Source organism: Mixophyes fleayi, chromosome 3, assembly GCF_038048845.1.
Source record: "Mixophyes fleayi isolate aMixFle1 chromosome 3, aMixFle1.hap1, whole genome shotgun sequence".
Taxonomy (NCBI): domain Eukaryota; kingdom Metazoa; phylum Chordata; class Amphibia; order Anura; family Limnodynastidae; genus Mixophyes; species Mixophyes fleayi.
The window spans coordinates 38,820,362-38,841,868 of record NC_134404.1 but is presented as its reverse complement, the minus strand read 5'-3'; the positions used below and the strand labels follow the sequence as shown (position 1 = coordinate 38,841,868).

General features: G+C 42.1%; 1 protein-coding gene across 4 annotated transcripts in view; it reads right to left on the bottom strand.

The window, feature by feature from the left end:
• PUM2 (pumilio RNA binding family member 2) overlaps nt 1-21,507 on the bottom strand; it is a 56,706-nt gene that overhangs the window by 9,145 nt on the left and 26,054 nt on the right. For 2 of the 4 annotated variants that reach the window (XM_075201382.1, XM_075201385.1), the window contains exons 4-16: nt 20,760-20,865; nt 17,728-17,915; nt 16,064-16,236; nt 15,263-15,533; nt 14,748-14,850; nt 13,337-13,462; nt 12,190-12,362; nt 10,853-10,982; nt 10,607-10,750; nt 9,382-9,681; nt 3,707-3,943; nt 1,159-1,426; nt 23-152 (exon numbers count right to left, since the gene is read on the bottom strand). In XM_075201382.1, coding sequence (XP_075057483.1) covers nt 23-152; nt 1,159-1,426; nt 3,707-3,943; nt 9,382-9,681; nt 10,607-10,750; nt 10,853-10,982; nt 12,190-12,362; nt 13,337-13,462; nt 14,748-14,850; nt 15,263-15,533; nt 16,064-16,236; nt 17,728-17,915; nt 20,760-20,865 — 2,349 coding nt within the window. Of the gene's footprint in view, nt 1-22; nt 153-1,158; nt 1,427-3,706; nt 3,944-9,381; nt 9,682-10,606; nt 10,751-10,852; nt 10,983-12,189; nt 12,363-13,321; nt 13,463-14,747; nt 14,851-15,262; nt 15,534-16,063; nt 16,237-17,727; nt 17,916-20,759; nt 20,866-21,507 lie in introns of all 4 variants that reach the window. The other 2 variants (XM_075201383.1, XM_075201384.1) reach the window with 2 other exon arrangements.

Genomic DNA, 21,507 nt, shown 5'->3' with positions numbered 1-21,507 from the left:
AAAGACCTATAAAAGGACTTACTTCAAAAAACTTCTGAATAACGTAATTCCCGAAAACATCCGTCATCAGCTGATAGGCGGCTTGCAGGATCTCGCTGAACACCACCTGGCGCTCAGCTGGAGTGGCCCGTTCCAGCTTCTGCTGGATGAACCTGGAGATCAAGTAAACACAAGACGTTACACCACACAATGGTTGGATTCGGGAACAATGGCTGTCCCCATGGGGATAATGTGTTGTTTACCAATTCTGGGTTAAACCTTAAACATATGATAGAAAAACCTAGTTCGCTTTCTTAAATCTCTCATTTAAGACAAAAATATTGTGCTATGCAGTAACAGCAGATTTATTTCTTATATGTCAGAAGAGTTCTGTTCAGAAATGTTAAATGTCTGCGACGGAATCATTCATCTACGCACACAAGACTTCCTGTGATATATACTGTAGAAAAATAAGTCATCCGAAGCCTTTAATGGCTGATTACATCAGGAAATAGCTTAAACGTAGCTTTCTGACAATATCCTTGGCGATAATTAGAGATTGTTTTCCCATGCACTGCTGATTTAGCGATACTAACCTATTCTAGTACTGATCATTAGTTGGTACGGTGTTAGACATATATATCAGAACAGGGCGCGTGGATATGCTGGACATGGTTTATTGGGGCTCTACCTCTCCCCATATGTGCACATGCAAAGAACTCACTAGTGTCTTTGGAAGCTGCAGTTTTAAGAGACTGTAACATCCAAAAAAGGAATTTGCATAATCCAATTCACAACTCATTCCACGCCCACCCACTTCATCATTAGCCTCCCCTATACATAAGTGTGCAAATTGTAACTGTCCTGTTGTAATTGGGACAGTTGAGAGATATATTACATCTCATGAAAAGAAAGTTTAAGGCAAAGAGGAGAAAAACAATGACCTCTCTACTGAATATTGAGCTGATCTGGAGATATGGATTCTAGAGCCTTCTGAATGACCTGGCATCAAAGAAACTATGAGGAATATTTTATACATCCACCCTGTATTGTTTACACTATACAAGTACAATTTAAAAAAAAAAAAGGATTAGAGATTCCTTTTATAGGAAACAGTAAATGCTGGACAATGGTCTTCCCGATGACCAGAGACCTTCCCGCCATTGATAAGACACCCACCTGGATCCGTGCTGGTCTTGTGAGAACTCGACGATGTGCCCAATCAGATCCCTGAGCTGCAGGCTGGGGAAGCGGTTGTTGCGGAAGTCTTCTAACAAGCGGCTGCGTCCGGAGGGCATGATGTCAGATCTGTTGTACCGCAGGCGCGACGGTGGGAAGAGCTGGCTACTGGAACTGAAAAAACTGGATCCGCTGCCAGCGCTGCGATACTTTGCCTCTGCTCCAGGCGCTGCAGAAATGTAGCGCCCACTGCCATTTGTTAGCCCCCCTATGTAACAAAGTACGTTCATTAGTGTGTAGGTGGTGAGCTCTGATGGAAATGCATCTTGAAATGACAAATAAAATATCCATAATTAGGATTCATTTTAAATGTGCTTTATAATGGCAGAGGGAGGCAATCCATGACTATCCAGCTGCAAGGGAACTACAACTCCAAGCATGCCCTGACTAACGCTGTGGGTAGCCGGAGGTCTCCTTCTTCCTCTGCTATAATAGAATACACAGCAGTCAGGGGAGACAAATACAGGTAGATATTTAAATCTTGTGCAGCAACTTTTAGAGGAGCCCTTGTGAACAAGCCGGATCCATAGACTTAGGATTACAGTGTCCAGTATTCTAAATCTGTACGTTATCATTTGCTTCCTACTAGACACCGTGCATAGTACACAAGTGAACAATTCCATGAACCCAGTTACAGTCGGTGCCTCTGTAGTCTGAACTCAAGGAGTCAAGTATTCCGGATTTACAAAATACCTGTCTAGGTGAATTCTCACACCACCAGAGTCCTAGTTATGTTGGTTTAAGTCCTACATCATTCGGACCTCCGGCTCTGGTTTCGCACCCAACCCCTTTACACAGTGGAGTTATTAGGAGAACGCAGCCTGTCATTTCACTTGGAAGTGGAGGCACTGCGACGCAGTGATGTCACTAGCTCATAGTGAATTGATCCATAAAGGCTGCCTATAAATGGATAGCCTTGGTGATATCAGTGAGGCAACAGAGCTTTACGTAGGTGAAAGGAGCACTTTAAAATCCGCTTAATAAGCAAAAGGCGCATTTAAGTTGCAAATATTAATTGATTAAATGTAAGTCCCCCTTTGTGGAGTGTTCTCTCTACGGACTTCTATCCTGGTCAAGTTGGGCACAATGTGACATAGGATTGGATATGCCCTGAAGATAAATACAAAGCAACAATTAGTACCGGTTAGATACACTCTGCAAGACAGCGCATCTAACCTAGGTATAAAAGTAGGATAGGGGCTGCATTTACAAAAAAAGAGCCTTTGGGTCTATTATATACATTATTTTTTTAACCAAAACCGGGACCTTTAAAACAATAGGTTTCAGCATGCTGTAGCCTGAACACGTTGGGGGTATATTGCGATCAGTTCATATATGAACCACAGCAAAAGGCTAGACTACTTGCTAAATTAATCTGAAGAAATCAGACCTATCGTTATGAAATTTGCTTCAACTTCACACTCTGTCTTGTCATTGCATTAATATGCAACAAATGGGGGCAGGATGGTGCACATTGAGTTAAACACTTAAGTAACAAAGGTCTCCTGAAGATAAAGTACTAATTATAAGATGAAGTAGTAATTCTGTTATCTTCTCTGAAAACCCTCTTCCTCATTAAATTATCTAGCTGTACATTCCATTCTGTATTCTACGCTGTGCTGCATCAGATCTTGTCCTACGTCTCGTCATCAAACCGGACAGACATTCTATCTTCTGTACAAATTGTTCAAGGGCTCATTATACCTGACAAAATACTGACCTTATTCATGAAAATGATGCTAGAATATTAGGGTGGCTGGTCTAGGGGGAATATAAGCCAAGGGTAGTAGATAGGTGGAATAGCTTTCCGGAGATGGTAGAGGCCAATATAATTGGGAAACTAAACATACTTGGGATTGACAGAAGGCTAAGGACCAAATAGGTCCTGAAGGTTATTAGGAATAAAATCGTAAGACTAGATGGACCGTTACATCTTTTTACAAATGAACAGTGCATTCATGGTGATACATTATTCAGTTCCTTTCCCCCTCTAAGGTCCCCATGTTAAAAATTCTAAAGCTTGGAAAATGTAACGCTTAGTAACTTGGTAACTGCGTGGGTACGACAAGGTCAATTAAATCTGTTGAAAGCCTCCCTCTCTCTGGTCCGATCTACAAGGCATGTAGACGTATGGGGGGGGGGGGGGGGAGGTTTTACAAGACCAGCTTTTCAATTTCAGACTATTTTGTTGTTTTTTTAAATCTACACCAAGTTACAAAAACATCTACATGCTGTGACCTCCTATCGTATATAACATCACAGCACAACATAAATACGGAAACAATGACCAGCACAGCCCTGAATAGAGAGGTTGGTCCAGATCTCTCCCATACCCACAAATATTACTGATATAGCCACATTTCTAAAAACAAAAAGTCACGTGTCAAATGGTAATTTAACAAAAACAAAACAAAAAAAAACCAAAAACATACACACACACACACAATCACAAATACACACAAAACATACAAATAAAAGTTTGCTTTACCTAAATGCAAACTGGATGAAGATCCATGTGATGAGAGAGATGGCGGTGGCGTTAGTGAATGTCCGGGCGTTTGGCTTGGAAGAGGCATGCCTATTGGACTTGGAGAGCAGGAGAATCCCAGGCTATTGTAATACGGCTGCACTATGGCCGCTAGGCTGCTGCTAGACTTTTTGTACAAGTCAGAGCTAGCAGTCAGGGAATCTCTCCTTGAGCCACTACTACCTGCGGAATTGCCAACTGAATAAAAATAAAAACAAACAAACAAAACAAAAAAAAAAAACTAATTAAAACACAGTGTGTTATATGAAGGAACAATTCCAAACTTATGTCTGGAAGACAATTAACAGAAATTATAAGTCATGAGAACAACAACTAAGGAAAATGATGCAGCCACAAATATCTTGAGCAGACATTAGCCTCTATCATCTTTTGAAAAGCACCATTAAAAGAAGAACTCGCTCTTTAGTAGACCCATCATTAGCCAAATATGCCCCCACAGCATAGCAAACAGAGAACAGACTCACAAGGTGAAGCGTTATGCCTTGCGGTACACCACATTGTCCCTGCGGCATCAATGAGCGAGATTTAGTGCAAACCAACTCTCAGCTCCAGGTAATGGGTGTGGGGGCAAACTTCAATTATGGAGGGGGTCCACTAAGGGGGAGTATTTAAAGAAGAATTACAGAGTCAAATGTAAAAATCGAAAGGAAAAAATATTTTAAATTTTGCAATTTGCTGCTTAGAGCTAGTTTAATATTCCTCGCCAGTTGAAGGGTCTACGATAAAGGAGATATCAGTCTTCCCCGGCACAGTGCTAGGAAGCATTTCTGACATCATTCTGTGGGTTCAGAAGCTAGTGAGAGCGACAGAAGATGTAAATTGAGGTATTAAAACTAAGCTACTTATCGTGCTGTATAAATTATATACCGCTGATGTCAGAAGTGCTTCCTAGCGCCGACTCAGTGAAGGTTGTGGCAGGGAGTAAAGGGGAGGAGCATCGACAACCTCTTCTTGTCGGTTCTAAATCAGGCAAGCAAGGTGTCGATAATGGCAGGCAAATAGATGTCAGGAGACTGTCACCAGACAGTGAAAACTTGTCGCAGACAAGACAAACACTGGACATGTATGTATTGAAGGTTAATACAGTTTAAAAGGGAAAACTGCATTTTATGCGAAGATGCAAAAAGATCAAGTATTTTAATTTCACTGTATCAATATCAAACATAAGACCTTAGTAACGTTTTTAACCTGCCCGATACCTTGTTTATTTTAGCTTGTCCACTGTACACATGCCTCAGAATGAGCAATATAACTAAACAGTGAGCTTAATCACAACTTAACTAACTCCTCTTACAGCAGAGCTATCCCTTAGTTGTGTGCAGTCGTGCTTAAAACCATACTTTAGGATAAATTGTTTTACAGACATAACTAGTGGGTTCTAGCTCCACTACCAAAGGATGTCACTTTCATGAGGCTCAAAAAAAAAAGGACGGTCTCAAACCAAAAGCGAACTGACAGGCTGACAACATAGCAAAGACATTCATCAAATTAGGGGGGAAAACGATAACGATGCTTTCACAGAATCACTGTTTTGCTACGCTCAGTGTGGCTATGGTTGAGAAGACGATGATTTCTCTATTGTAGCAGGACTAAAACGTGCCTGTCACATAGACAGTGGTGGCGGACGTACTGTGGGCTGAATATGATGTGCAAAGTGACGGGTCCATTCTAAAGAAGTCTGATTATTTACATACACTGGCACAATATACAGATATTGCATCGTCTAACAGCTGTATTTACTGGATGTCATTATGAACCCAATTCTAAATGTAAGATGCATAATTCAATATGCAACAGTTGTCAATTAAATTTAATATTTAAATGCGTTATTCCATGGGGATAGAACAATAAGAAACACATCAGGCCATCCCCAGAGAGCGGTAAGCTGTAAACAGGGGGGATATAATCTGCTGCGAACATCACAGAGTAAGGCCTGTCTGGGGACTGGATGCTGACATGGGATCACATGCTAACCGCATTACTCATAGTAGACACAATCTAATATATAAATGCTTAGTGGCGTCTGTCTGTGTGTGTGTGGAAAAAAAACCAAGTTGCAGCTCCACCTGCTGGGCAGAGTTATACACTGACCTACTAAATTCTTAGTGTGTGGGAAAAAAAATTCAAAAAGGGCTGAAATTTGGTAGGGCTCAAACTCATTTTCGTGAGGTAATTTTACCTCATCAACACACATGTGTAGAGGCGTGCGTTAGTGTGTGTGTGGAAAAAAACTATTTTCTCAGAAAGGGCTCATCCAATTGACCTGAAATTTGATATACTGACATTATTTGACAAAAAAATTAGAATAGTCAAGTCAGTTAACTTCCATCATCCCCCCTTCCCCCCGTGGGAGGGGTAGTAAAGGCTAAATTTACGAGTTGAGGGGTCAAACTCATTTTCGTGAGGTAATTTTACCTCATGAACACACATTAAAAAGGGCGCTTGCGTCGGGAAGTAACGATCTTCCCCTGAGGAGGCCTGGGCTAGGTCCAAATGCATGACAAGAACCTTTTTAAGACCTTAAGTATCTTGATTTGACTAGAATGCATGAGTATCATGCACGGGTTAACTTGTGTTATATACATATACATGGGAGCATGGCAATGGGAACCAAGCGTAAGCACAAATACTTTTGCAGATGATAGATTTGTTGGAGATTCAGTGACTTATACAATCAAGCTTTAAATCTGCTTTAAGTGGAAGGCTGAAATGTTGTTTGGTTTGGACATAATAAAATGACAGCTTTGGAGAAGTATCCGATGCCCCCCAAGGTGACAAAGTGAGCCCTGTCCGACACGGAGTGCGTGCCAGCCATGTCCAGGGCTTGGCGCAAACCGCCAATGTTATCACATAGCAAGGTGCCCTGTCACCAAATAACATCTATTATCACATAGTATGGAACATACAAGATTTGTCGGGATTGAAGGCCATTATTTCATGAAGAGGAATTGTATGTAAAACCAAAACACTAAGAAATAATAATCTTCCTCCTCAGTTTACAACTAGTCCAGCAAGGAATACAAAAACACAGTAGATAAGGTCAGACACCACACATTCCTGGAGTAACTCTGCCCCCCCCCCCCCACCTCCCCAAAGTCTTGGAGAAAGATGTAAAAGGTAATTCCAAAAACCCATTCAGCAAAGGTGGGGGGGGACAGAGCGAGATGTTCCAAAGCCCCCTCATCTGGATAAGATGAACGTCCCCCATACCGGCATCCATATTTACTGCCTACCACACCAGAACGGAGATGGATCTTCTAGTCATGAGATGAGAGATCATCCACCACCTCAGGGGGTTAATCATCCTGTGATATTGACAAATGGGACTGTTGAGATGCTCTATATATGCAGAAGTGCATTTTTGAAGGATCACATGGGGAATTCTAAGCATTGAACCACTTCTAGCGTAGAGATCATAGTCCTCACCACCCTCATGCAGTACATAGTGCACATATTGGTCAGAAGAGGGAGTGTTAGGTCATGGACAGAGCAAACTCTGATTTGGGGAAGAAACATTTTAATACAGCATATTGGAGCCCTAGGAACACCATGGAAGCCCGGTTCCCTTAACCAGGCCTTCAGCAGGATATCGTCCGTATACAGGATGATTATAACTCTCTGATGACGTAGAAGGGCTACCAGAGAGGTCATGAACTTGGAAGACTCTTATGGCCTCTTGTGAGATCTGCCAGAGTGCTCAAAACTGGAACTAAGCTTCCTGAAAATCAAAAGGAGAAATGCTGGTGGTCCTATGGAGATATGAAGCTTAGAATCCTTAATATCCAGGCATGCCAGAAACACCTTCCATGATGGATTAAAGGTATTGGAGGTACTCCATCTCGAATGACTCAGATATCGGGGCTTTTTCGAGGGCCTTCAGATCCAGCACGGGCACCAGGGAGGGACTGGAATAAAAATACCTGACCCCTTTGATGATCCTCCATGACAGGACAAATGACCTAAGTGTCCACCCGCCCTTGAATAGATTAGTGGAAAGCATTTCTTAGGTCTTGGTCTATGATGAACTATAAAAAAAATAAACCGCTTTGAGGGTTCTCTGAAAAGGAAATCATAGGAGATTGGCCAAGAATCTGGCCACTAACATGGTGGGATCAAGTGACACGTTCTCCATGTAGCATGATGCATCCATAAACATTAGAGGAAAGCTGTATCAGCTCCACCTTAGAAGCGCCATTCTCCAATCCTTCCAGGGGCTGTTCTAGCGAGTGTAAGTTGCTTTAGCTTACCAAGTGGTCACAAAAGCTGGCCTAAGCACCAAGCCAGAAGAAGAAAATCGGTTCTTTAGGACACAGTGTAATCTCTTGTGAAGGGGTTCTTGAAGGGTGTCGTGTCTCAAAGAGGAATTTTGGTGCTGCTAGATAGCCGCAAGACAAGAGATTCCATGAATAGACAGGATTCCCACAACTTCAATTCTCACTGAGGAAAAGGGCTCCAAAACGCTCTCCGGTGCAAAACTGATGGTCATGAGCATTCTCCAAACTTATTAAAGCTTGGGAAAAATACCCGAGAGATGCGATCATGCAGGGAGGTTGATTGTGGTGTCAAAGCATGACCATAAAAACATCTCGTATGACAGTCAACAAAATCATTCACATAGAGGGACTTGTCTTCCAGAATTCTGCCGCCTTCTCTCAAAGAAAGGATTCATCAGTGACTCATCCAGTCCCTATTAGCCTTAAGGGCTAGAAGCAGGGATGCTTTAAAGGGTCAGTGATTGGCTGAATAGGAACGGAGCACAGGTTGGTTTGTGGATGGAAGTGTCAACAGTTGGTGTAACACATTGTACCTCACAGCCTGGAGGGTTACAGCCCTTGGGAGTCCTGCTTAGGTCTGCAGAAGAACGCAGATTGTCCTAGTAGGAACGCCTTCAATGGACACGCTCTCGATGCCCAAACCTCCAAAAGGACTCTTCTCTGCATTGCAGACACCATTTATAGCAACCGTCCCCTAAAAATCCCACCAATCAATTTGGCTTTAAACTCAGATGAGCAAAATCCAACGACACCACAGCTGGAATTCTGGGAAACCACCACAGAATAGTTACAACTACCTAGTCACTGCCCTCAGAACCACAGATCTCATCGCCATAGGTCAAGATGAAAGGACATTTGATTACTTTTAGTCCAATTTAATCAGAGGCCAAAGAGGAAGAGAGTCAGTTTCTACTAGTACTTGTTGACATAGAGCAGAAGTAGACAACATGTGACGTTACAACTCTTGTGGAACTAAAAGTCCACGCATGTATTGCAGGCACTGGTTGTCTAAGTCTGAGGGAACTATAAATACGTATACAGTGAAAACATAAAAATGCAGATTCTGACAGAACTGAGAAAAGAATAAGACATTATTTTCATTTATTATTGCTTCATATTGCTGAAAGCGACAGAAACAAGTGACAGAATCTCAACTGGACACAATGACAAGAAAGAAGACACAGAAGTTGTAAGAACAAACTTAAATCTATTCTATAAAATCTATAAAATACAAACAAAAAAACAACCAACCACCAAATACAACAATAAATTAAAGGTCATTTGCTAGGATCTACCTGTGCAAGGAATCATACTTAACCCAGACGTTACTTCTGGACATACCTGATGAGCCAAAGCCGCCAAAGGCTGAGCCGATAGCTGCTCCCAGAGAGTTGTTGCTGCTGAATCCGAGAGAAGTATTTCCGGGTTGTTGCTGCCCGTGTGAAAACAAAGAGCTGCTCTGAGAGCTGTTGGTCAGAGAGTTATTCCCGTAGAATGAACTGGAATGGAGATTGGAGTTAGGCTGCGACTGCTGCTGCTGTTGCTGCTGCTGCTGCTGTTGTTGCTGAGGGGCCATAGGGCGGAAGATGCCGTTTGCGGCTGCTGTGAGGTTGTTTCCACCAGAGGCGGATGCTGCAGCAGCTGACAGAAGAAAAGGACATGGTTAGATAAGTCAATGCTACAACTCTTAACAGTGATTGTAGGGATGGTTCACTCACCAATCAGCTATTAAAGGGAGAGGAGTTGCTTAAAAAAAAAATTGGGAGCGGGAGCATGCTTTTAGCCCTTTAAAAGCACTACGTACACAAGTGTTCTCTGATTAGTTTTATCTAACACAGTGTTCTGCTCTCACTGTGCAGGTTATAAGCAAACTTATGGATTTGTGAACACCTGCTCAGTCATGATCTCAGCCCTCCAGACCTTGGTCATACCTGCAACTAAAACGGTACACAGCTTGAGTATACTGCCGGGGAAATAGTATGGAGCAGAGATCCGCTGACCTTTATGCTGTCTGCACGACGAGCAATGAAATATGCAGCTTGGATGTTACCATTGCCAAAAACTGATTTCCACACGATATGTTATGAGCACTGTCACGGCTGTATATGTGGACATCACAGCAGGCACAGCAGAGTGATCAATGGATACCACCAAACAATCAGTGGACCTAGCGGTTTTCTGAAGTTGCGTTTCCATCAGGAACCCAACTCCAGAAAGCCCTGATCTGGTCATATCCAGTGATCTACAGCTGGGCTCTGGGAGGAGGGAAACAGATTATGGGGGAAGAGATCCTAACTATGGCAAAACGACCAAATAGTGAGTACACTTTATAACAGCTTGACAGAAAGCTACTACTAAGTTCTATAACAAGACATAATAGTAATATTTACAGTAGATACATATAATGGGAAGGACGACACTAAATGTGCAGATTACTTAGTGGCTTCTCTACATGGTTCTCCAAAAATGTCAATAGAATGAACAACTAAGTAGTCACACACCAATCGCTCCATCTGTATTAGCTATAACATCTGCTACTTGTCAGAACAGTAAATATCTGACGTACCAGCTTGTGCAGCCGCAGGACTGATGAGGACCGGGGTAGACGCCACTAGACGCACTTGGGCTGCAAGCCCTGCTCTCCCTCCGGGGCCGACCACCAAGGCACCGTTTTGATCGTAATAGGCAGTGGGTGCCAGGACTTGATAGCCTAGGAATATGCAACAACAACAAAAAAAAAACCGTCATACATGTCAACACCACACGAGGAAAGACAGAAAGTTATCTGGCGCCGCAGGCTGATTCACAATACCTGACATGCTGGTGGCCAGACCCTGTCCAAACGCCAGAGCGGAATTGGCGGCGGCGAGGGAGTCGTTCTGTTGTCCCTGCTGTCCCTGGTTAGGTGTGAGAGGACGCTGGTTGGCCGCAGCCCGCATAACCTGCAATGACAAATCCAATGGCGTGGTCTTAACTTCAGCACTAGCCTGTTTGTATACAAATCTATGGGCGCTAGAAGTCACAACTGACCCCAGGCTTCTATTCTGTAGAACAATGGCAATAACAGATTTATAGATTCCAGAAGGCCATACAGAGGGGTAAAATGAGAGGTCAGGGAGTGAGGAACTATGGGGGGGGGGGGGGGGGGGGGGGGAAGTATTAATATTCACAAACCAAATCTTGGGGTCCTATGTAATAACAGTGGATTTTGAGGTAAGCTTCCATCAAGGACAGGGGGAAAAATATTACAATTACATTATGGAATATAGATATGTTTTTAAAATCTGTAATCTAATCAAAGTTATGTTATCTGACTAGATCGAACAAGGATTACGTTCATTACAGAATATACAGTACATTTGATCAATGAACATCCCATGAGGAACATTTTACCAAGTCTGTCTTCTCCACAGATTAACGAAAACCATTCTACAGGGGGGAATTCAATTGGCCGCGTTACAGGTGAAAGTAATGGGGCCTGCGCTTTTATTGCCGTTATTACGGTAATAATGCGCTTTATTGCCGTTATTACGGTAGCTTCAACACCGGCTTATTGCTCGCAGCTAGAAAGCCGGGTTAAAAGTACCGTAATAATGGTAATAGTTTTAATGCCGCGGAAATTCGGGGGGAATTGAATTCCCCCCAACAAGTGGTCTTAGAATATGGGAAACAAAAACTAAAACCTAGTATTTCCGAGTACATAACTAAAAATTAAATAGTCTTCATTTACAATAATGACAGCTAAAGCAACACTTCGCAAATATGAAAGAGATTCTGTCCCCCAAAGAGAGTGGAGGAAGACGTTCTATGGGATGAGCAATATTACTGAGAATGAAGCCTGTCAGTTCACCATAAACCAGGGACACCAATGAGGACTCGTGGTGCCTCTAGTTCTTAGTGACAGACAATACTGGTTACCCTACAAACTGGCTGCCTATGTGCACATTAAGACTGGTCAACCCCCTACTCTCCCTCAATCAAAACAAATAAAAGTTATACCACCACTTTCTTAGTATACACTCGTCCTCCATCTGCCCCAAATAATGGTAAATTAGAATATAACCCAAGAGAAACGGTGCTGAGGCAGGGAATGGTTCATACATTAATGGAAGTTGATGCGATTACGTGTGATCACTTTAATTCCGTTACCTGCTGCTGTCCCTGGGCCGCTTGCGTTGCCGCTTGCTGGTTGTTGCTGTTGGCGGCGGCGGAGGCAACGGCGGCGGCTTGCTGCTGAAACAATCCAGCCGGGTACACTCCCCAGGGTACACCGTAATATTGTGGCGGAACAACGGCGGGTCCTGTAGAGCGTAGATAAACAGCTGTGTCCGTTACCAAATAAAACGAAATGAAACCAAAGCGGCAATTTAGTCATCGGTCATTAAGATTCAGGATAGTGGATCGCACAGCAAAAACCCAACAACAGAACGGCAGAGGGACTGCCAACGGCTCACTAGCATACCACCCCGGAACCTGTATTCTCTGGATTTCATCCAATGGAGAATAAGATGCCGCCCTCTAAAAACACCACTAGGAGAATATAGGATTTGGTTAGGAGGGACCATGCTAAGAAACAATTGGGAAGGGAAAAACTATATCTCTAGAACTTGTTTAACATGAAAAGATTACATCTGTATCCAAACGTAAATCATGATGTTTTGGTGCCCAAGGAATAAAAGAAAGACCCCACACATATAATGGTAAATCATATTTTTTATTTTATTTTCAAAATATTTAAAAGGAATATTGGCATAATAGATCACATTCATAACAAGGATTGTTATAACGGCAAAATTCAGACATCGGATATAAAAATACTCATCAATATATAGAACAAGTGACAGAGGATAATAATCAGCCACCACCACCTAGACAGCTCTCAGTTCTCCTTACACAATGCTGAAATAAAGCAATAATCTAATACTAAGAATATCGACTGCACTAAAAAGGGACATCTGTAGTGACATAAATGTCAGGTGCTATTCTTTAATAGACGTCTTCCTACTGAAGCGTCCTAAAACCTGGGGAGAGCACTCTAACGTCTGATTCCTTTTATTTTATTATCCTCCCTTTTATTTTTAGAATGTGAAGGGATAAAAGTATCAATATATTCTTGTCAAAGGGCTGTACCCAATTTCTTTGTAAGGAGGAACAACGAATGTTACCCGTTCCTACAGAACTGATATACGGAATCATAGAATGCTGCCTCGACTGTGAGTAGGTGACCAGTACACTTCAATACAGCGAATAACCAAACAGATTGATATAGCTAATGACCTACCTAAAGTGTACATACCTCCTAAGGATGCGGCGGCAGCCAGGCCGGCCGCAGTATACGGATCTGTGCCAGGGTGGGCGGTGCTGATGATATAAGGATTTGGCATGAAGGCGGCTGGAGCCAGGCCTGCTGAGAACATGCCCGCTGGAAGACAAAGAAACCCTTATGTAAATAGGACACCACTCACAGAGTGTGATGTAACAGCAGCATGGGCATATGCAAAACATAACAAGGCTTTAACTTATCAAAGACAATCATGTTCTACGCCAACATATTGCAGGGTTACCTAGATGCCCCTACCTTGTGAGCTCACCATATGGGAAATTCCTGGGGGATGAGCATCAATAACCCCATCACCAGTTTTATTTTCTAGCATTCATTAGAGGGACATGAGATTACAGAGTCATTGGAACCTTTGGGGAACCCTCAAATTCTTCCTGAATGACGCACAAAACTTTTTTTTATTTTGTTAAAGCAAATGGAATTGAGAATAATTTCCTCCTCTTGGGCTTTTGACACATAAAACTGGGATGGAAAAAAAAAGTGTATAAAGAATTTTAATTCTAGGGCCCAAATGTAAATGTTTTAAATGGACTTTTAAATCATACTACAAAAATAACCTAAAAATTTCTCTATTTACAAATAACAACAAGAACATGCCAACTGCCTTTTGTGTGAAAGTTATACTTAAAAAGATTAACCAAACCTTGTCATAAAGGAAAAGTGGAGGTGTTGCCCATAGCAACCAAACATATTCTAGCCATCATTTGTCTAGTACATTTTAGAAAATCATAGCTAAAATCTGATGAGTTGCCATTGGCAACACCTACTCTTTTACTTTTTGGAAGGTTTGATAAATCTTCAAAAGCAGGACAGTGTATAGGCAACATCCCACTTAGAGACTCTTTCACTCTCACTGGGTCTCATCAGTGCAAGATAGATTGTTTTAAATACATTTTTAAACAATGAAAATGATTAGTAAACTCCCCAGTGTTAATATACATATAAGCACATTCTATTCAGGAGAAGTAACTTCTTGGAGAGATCACTTACATGGCAGACCTCTGAGCCAATGCTTTACCCATTAGGTAATCAGAGCATTACAAAGGCCAGCGGTGTGATAGGACTACACCTATTTCAGTGAGGATGTGTGTAAATCATTTCACACTCACAGCTGTCTGTAGGTGGGATTCGGTCTCAATGCTGGCCTTGGATGTGTCATGAATAATGGGTGGGGAGAAGCAGAGTCTCGGAAGTTACTTCTCCTAAACAGGAGATTCTAACCGGCACATGGTCACTAATGACCTTTTACAGTAGTAACAGCAGGTTTGGATATCAGTAAGAACGTAACGAGTGGCTGTATTTGACGGCAGGGGAATATGGTACTATAATACAATCTGGTGTTTATATATGATCGATAATAACTTACCAATGTGGGACTGCTGTGCCGCTGCCAGGGCATATTGCTGTTGTTGCTGTTGCTGGGCTGCCGTTAATTGCTGCATTGTTAAAGCGTTGGGTCTCTGAAAGAGCTAGGGAAACACAACGGGTGTCCAGTCACAATTCCAGCAGGTGAAACATGAGCTCTTCATTTTAGACCAGTGATGGACAACCTGATACAATTTAGGAGTCGCACGGGCGGCTTTCTAACCTTCAAGTGGGCCGCACATCACCCTTAATCTTAGTAAATAAGATTAAACAATACACTTAATGAAAGAGTGACACCTATCTGTAATAACAATAGCAGGTATTATAAACAAGCGTTACCAGCTATAACAAACCAATCTGACAATAAAGCAGGAAGGAGCTGGGGGCTGCAGGAGAAGCAGTGGAAGCCGCAGGAGAAGCAGTGGAAGCCGCAGGAGAAGCAGTGGAAGCCGCAATATTCTTATTACAAATGTACAAAAACTATTTTCACGCAGTCTGAGGTGAAGACAGACTAACCTGCTGCTGGGTGTTATAGTCAAACAGCCCAACGTTGGCGCCAGCAGAGTCCATGGGTAGCGGATTCCCGGGATAGTCAAACTGCAGTGAATCCAGGCCGACTTGTTCCATGCCATCCAGATTCTGGCTTTCAGGGCTTCCAAACTCCTCCGTCAGGGGTTTGTTGACCATGGGATTTGAAAGCTGCCCCAATCCCTCGGACACATTCTGGTTTGGGCCAATTCTTTCTGCTATTTCTGTGGGGGAGGCTTGACGACTTCCTGGAGTACGGCTGGGGGGGAGAAAATGAACGCTCATTTGGGTTGTGTGCATATAAGAGGCCACAGAGATATGTTTCAGTGACAGGAGTAGGTATTATTATCTATTAAATCTATTACATACATACACTATTTTTGTCTATGGTATTCAGCTACAAACCATGCATGTATAAAGTTATCTGAAAACCGCTCCCCGCAGGTTTACTTGTCAAAGGGACTTTATTTGGGCCCATTTCATTTTTACAACTGGAGCAACTGAAAAATGAAACTAAATATAATGCAGCCATAAAAAAAAAGTGAAACAAAAGTTCATTACAGAATTAATCAATAAATATTTTGCGATAAATAAATAACAGTGAGCAGTGAGGAAAAAAGCTCAAATTTAAACTCCAGCAATTTTCCAGCTGGCCCCAACTACAAGAGAAATGGCCAGTGTGGCAGCTTTTAGGTGTACATATACCAGATAACAAACAAAGAAGAAGAAAAGACCACCGACCAGGCATATACAAATTATAACTCTTATTAAAAAGTCTTTCATCCTTACTTAAAATCTTTGCAGTCTGCGTCAATCCCGTTAGGAAGCCCCCTGCCGTTCAGCTTGGAGACCTCGTCACCATCAGCGGAAATTAGATCCCATTTCTTTTCCTCTTCAAATGAAGACGCTTTGCCTTTCTGCTCCCCTTTCTCTGGTCCGTCTAATTCACAATCTCTAGCACCCTATATAGAAATTAAATGAAAAATGGCGGCTTTATATTAAGAGCTGCTGGCTGGTGCATACTGTAAAACAGGAAAGCCAACTATTTACATATTTACAGGTAAATGTAAATAGTTAATCCATTCATCCTAATTAAATATTTTCCTCTTTAAAAAAAATAGTTCTAAATTATAACCAATTTACCTTGAGACATTGCACTGCAGTAAGCAAAGAAGTGGGATGTCTCACGTCAGTCACATTAACACAAGCGCCAAGGGTGAATTAAAACATTTTCTAGAGCAAACCTTTAATCAGCTGCTACTTACTAAATGCAAGATGCATTCAGTTAAATTTCTTACTACTAACATTAAAAGGTATATCAATTTTCAATTAAAAGTATTGATTGTATTTTGTATGATATAACATGTATTCGTATTGCATTGTATATTCTGTGACCGTCAAACACTTGTTTTAAAAAAAAAAAAAAAAAGGTATATTCAAAGGTTTAAAGGATTTGAGCATTGAATTAGGTGCCAAAAAGCTCTTCACCCAGTCCGCAATGGTAAAGGAAGACTTGTCCAAACATTATTGGGTGTAGAACTTGTTAAACTTTATCCAAAAGTACTGAAAAAATTCTGACTGCTGGTAAAAACATGCTGGTAGGTTAATGGCTTCTTACAAAACGGACCTGTTTGTGTGTGTCTGTGTGTTAGGGAATTTAGACTGTAAGCTCCCATGGTACAGGGACTGATATGAGTGATATATTCTCTGCACAGCTCTGCGTAATATGATTGGCACTGTATAAGCAATAGAAAGAAGAAGAAACATATGCAAGAAAGTAAAATGTGCCTGTATACGTAGGTACATTTAGAACAATAAATGTCAGTGCTGTTTCTAGACATACCCAATTACCATCCGCAGAGCAATGTTCCTGTGTATTTTTAATAACATTTACCCATTGTGTGCCTGTCCTATAACCCTCTATTTTTCTACCAGTCCTGTGTGTTAAACCTCTCACAATGCAATAGCTTGGGGCACAGTTTGGTGGCAGGGGAGAGGACTGATGTCACTGGGGGCATTATCCAATCAGAAGAGCTTGTACAATAACAGAGCAGAGACAGATGAAATCCCCCAGGTTAGCCTCTAGCCTGCACAGAGGGGAAGCATAAACCTATTTCTAATAAAAGCATTACCCTGTACTAAGCAAAAATAAATATAAATACGCTCTTGGTCATGTTTCAGTAGACCTAAATAGAACCAGAAGATGCACATTACTTTAAATAGGGTAATATTTTACAAAAATAAAATGCTAATAAGCAGATATATATATATGGGAGGGTGCTTTACAGGTGTCTAGAAGCCCCCTTCTCCCCAATCAAGACATAACATGGCTGGTACATTTAGTTTTTACCCTTTGGCGTTTGTTTTGCCTATAGAAACGTTTGTTTAAGCTCAGGACACTTTGGTATATAAATTTATTTTAGTGTATTCATTGCAGTTTGCTAAACACTCACATAGGCTCCTTTCCTGAACCGTGGGTCGAGTTTATCAGCAGGCGAAGAGCTCAGGACATATTCCACCATGCTCACCCCGAGACCACCACTCTCCGAGCGGGGAGACAGCACAGAGTTTGCGTCATGGTTCCCTTGAAAGCCATGCCCGGGTCTCCTCTGTACCATGATTGGCTGGGACATGGAATGATCTAGGAGACAGGAATTGGGAAATTAAAACCAGAGTTCTAGAACACCTGAAACAAATCATTGCAGGTCTTCAAAACCACAGAATTCTCTGACCCGGTAGTCAAACATTGCATTCTCTTTTATTCACACCTGGATAGGGGTGTGAAATTATCCCAAATTTGACTTGGGACAGCTGTGATGACAAATGCACAACACAGCTAATAAAATAACCATAGAACCACTGTTATTACCTAAATGCTAAAGATAGGACTTTATTACTATAGTTTATAATAAATAAAATTTCAAGGGGCCTATTTATCAAGTTCTAAACCATGTGGAAACAGCTTTTTCAGCATGGTTCAGGCATTTTCAAGTAAATTGACTATGTAAGAAAAGCCTAACGCAGGAGGGTATCTCCAGCATTAGGCAAATTACCGCATAATACCGCAGTCCCTATAATATTCAATGTAGACTGCGGTGTTGACAAATGTATCAATCTACAAAAAGCGTAGCTTTCCGGAAGTTGACCTCGATGGCTAACGCCATCTGTTGATAGCCATTCAATCCTATGGGGGGAGCATAGCAGGAGAGGGATCTTCAGATCACTCTCCGCAGACTTCCTGCGCCCCTAAACGTTAATTTACCTACATGACCTCTGTGCACGCGCAACCCTAGGTCTAACTTAGAGAGACGTTATCGCAGGGACAGCCTCCTATCAGATGCGCAGACCCCCCCCCCCCCCCCCAACATGACTTCAGGAAATAAATTGACACGTTAATTCATCTGTCATTGCTGCGCTGACAGATGATAATTAACAGGGCTAAAGTCTGATTGATAATAGGTCGATTTAATGAATGCTGATTTCGAGTCACATACTGCAGAGTAACTCTCTTGCCAGCAGGTGGCAGCAGAAGCCGTTATTAGAGCTGAATGGATAGGTCACAGGATGGACTTCTATAATAAATGATGTCAATCCTTGTCAAGTGAAAACAATTTTATTCAGAGATCACCATCAGGCATACTCTCCAACTTTACATGGAGACAGAGCAAGACCACTCACTCTCCAACTCTCGTAGCTTCTTGTAATAGGCCTGGCAGGTAAGCATACATATTCCTTGGTCAACCGCAAAATCCATTCCACAAGAGTGTCAAGTGCATTGCTTTTATTTACGTGCAGTCACATTAATGTACGTAAGGACAATTTAATTGCAAGGTTCACACAGGATAATCACATTCAATGCTTTACACTAAGAGAAGGAAGGTCAGCAGAGAATGGAGGACAGGCCTGTCAGCAGAGTGTGAGCACACAGCAGTCAGTGTAGTGTGGAACCGAGAGCACAACAGATCCGGCAATCACTACAAGAACAGAGGACAGGAACGCTGCAGGACTAACATCTATGATGAGAAGAAGTCTGTCCAGGGAGGGAGGGGAAAGCGCAGTGACCAACATATCACTATGACAGAGTTGGGCAACCAGCCAGGGTGCAGCTGAACACGTCTGTAGCAGTTTGCTAGGAAATTGTGTTTCTCCGAACTTTTTATCTGAAAGTCTTCACCAAACCAGAAGACAGTCAGGCAGGCAAGTAGGTCTACCTGGTTATATTTAAATTAAAATAAAAACATTTTAGTGTGCTTAAACTCCTGAAGGATGTCAAGGTGGGGGAGAGTCTGGTGTATAGAGAAATGAGGAGGTGCAGCACAAGAGAAGTCGTGAATGAGGTTAGATGAAAGGAGGAGAGCAAAAGGTCACTGCTACGGCATTCATTTAGCAGAAAGCTGGGTAAGGAAGTAGAACGTTATTAGTAGATGTAATAGATGCTGTTAATGGGTTTTTATTTTCTAGATTTAATTCAACTGTTGATCACCCTCCTCCCTGAAGAAGCACCGTGGCTCGTCTATTGGCTGTAGAAAGTGTGTAGGCTACTACCACGGCTTGTTATAAAGTACCATATATTATTCACTTACAAAATCCCGAGCAGAGAATTCCTGATAATGAACAGATACAGAAGCCGGGGATGAGCTGTGTATTACGAACGCATGATAAAGCTGTTACTTATTAACTCACAAAAGCAGTTTAGTAAATGGCCTGATGAGGTCACAGGAAGGTATATAACAAGGCCGTGGAATACAGCCTTACACATGTTTAGACACCTTCCACACAATGTGCTTTCTAATTGTGATATGCGAAACCACTCTCATGAACAACAAGGAGTCCAGTTAGGGTGGGGAGGCCATACATGTATCCTACCTTACAGTGCTAAAGGTGGTCCTACTGAATCAGTTTCACACATGACCTGTCCTTGCCGACTTATTTTTAGTTGAACAAATAATGACAATGCTAAAATCTGGAGTAGACGTTTGTTAGATATGTCCCGATATGTACAAACATAAATGTGAATGAGAGGATGCAGTTTCTTTCTCACATGACCACAGACTATGAAGTAAAACGCTACAACATCCTCACAGCTAGGCCTGGATTATACTAGGGGTGTGCTAGGGTTTATAGCAGGGCGATGGAACATAATTCACAAAAGATAAGTAGCAGATATACTAAACTGTTCCTCTTTTGGGCCCAACCCCATCTACCTCGCTGGGTCAGACACAAAAATTCCTATGAATAAGAAACGGACTGTTTGACCCTGTATTGATGACAGCAGGCAGCCTGTGTATTATGTCTCAGTGCTTGAAGTATATAGTAAAGGTTTGTTCTACGGGAGTTATGACAGTGGAGGAACAGGAGGACAAAGCAGTCATATCCAGGAGAACTAACACACATACAGTATACAAAACATAGTCAGCGACTACTTATTATAAAACCACAGACAAGAACTATCACAATCTCTCCAGGCGGAGTGCCCAGGACTTACGAGACGCTCCCCACGTGTTCTCCCTCCATTCATCTGGAAGGAACATCCCTTTCTGTCCATCCTTAGCTGGGTCCTCAGCATCCCAGAACTTTTTGGCCGGTAAAAGCTTTATAAGAAAGGAGACAGAGACATCATGTTGAACGGCCCATCAGGAGTCCTGAAGAGTGTGGTCCCGCTTCCCCCAATGGGTAATGCACATGGTTATGTGCAAGCGCCTACTGTCAGGGTAATCAGCAGATAGGGAAACGGATACCCTAGCAGGGATTTTCAGTAAGGAAGGTAAACAGGAGAGGACGGGGAACAGAGGAACAATACCTAGTCCTGGGACAAGGGGGGGCGGGGGGTTAAAAAAAAAATATATATCAGTGAGACTTTCTACATGAGTATGGAAGATATCCATCTACCTGTCAGAACACTGACCAGACGGTGACTTGAATTTAATGAATCATCTACATATAATTCCCTGGTCAGTGCAGACACAATGTAAACCTACACTTTGTAGTCAGGTCAGTTCGCCTTTAGACCAGTTATGGGCAACCTGATATACTCCAGGGGCCACAAGATGTGTCCCTCTAACCATCAAAAGGGGCCGCACATTACCCTTAATGTCAGACAGATAGAACAATACATTTAATCAAAGAAAGAGGAAAAGTAATAACATCTCACCAGGCATTTTAAGTGTTACAAACTATAACACAGAAATCTGACAATAAAGCAGAAAGAAGCTGGGGGCCACAGGTGAAGGCTC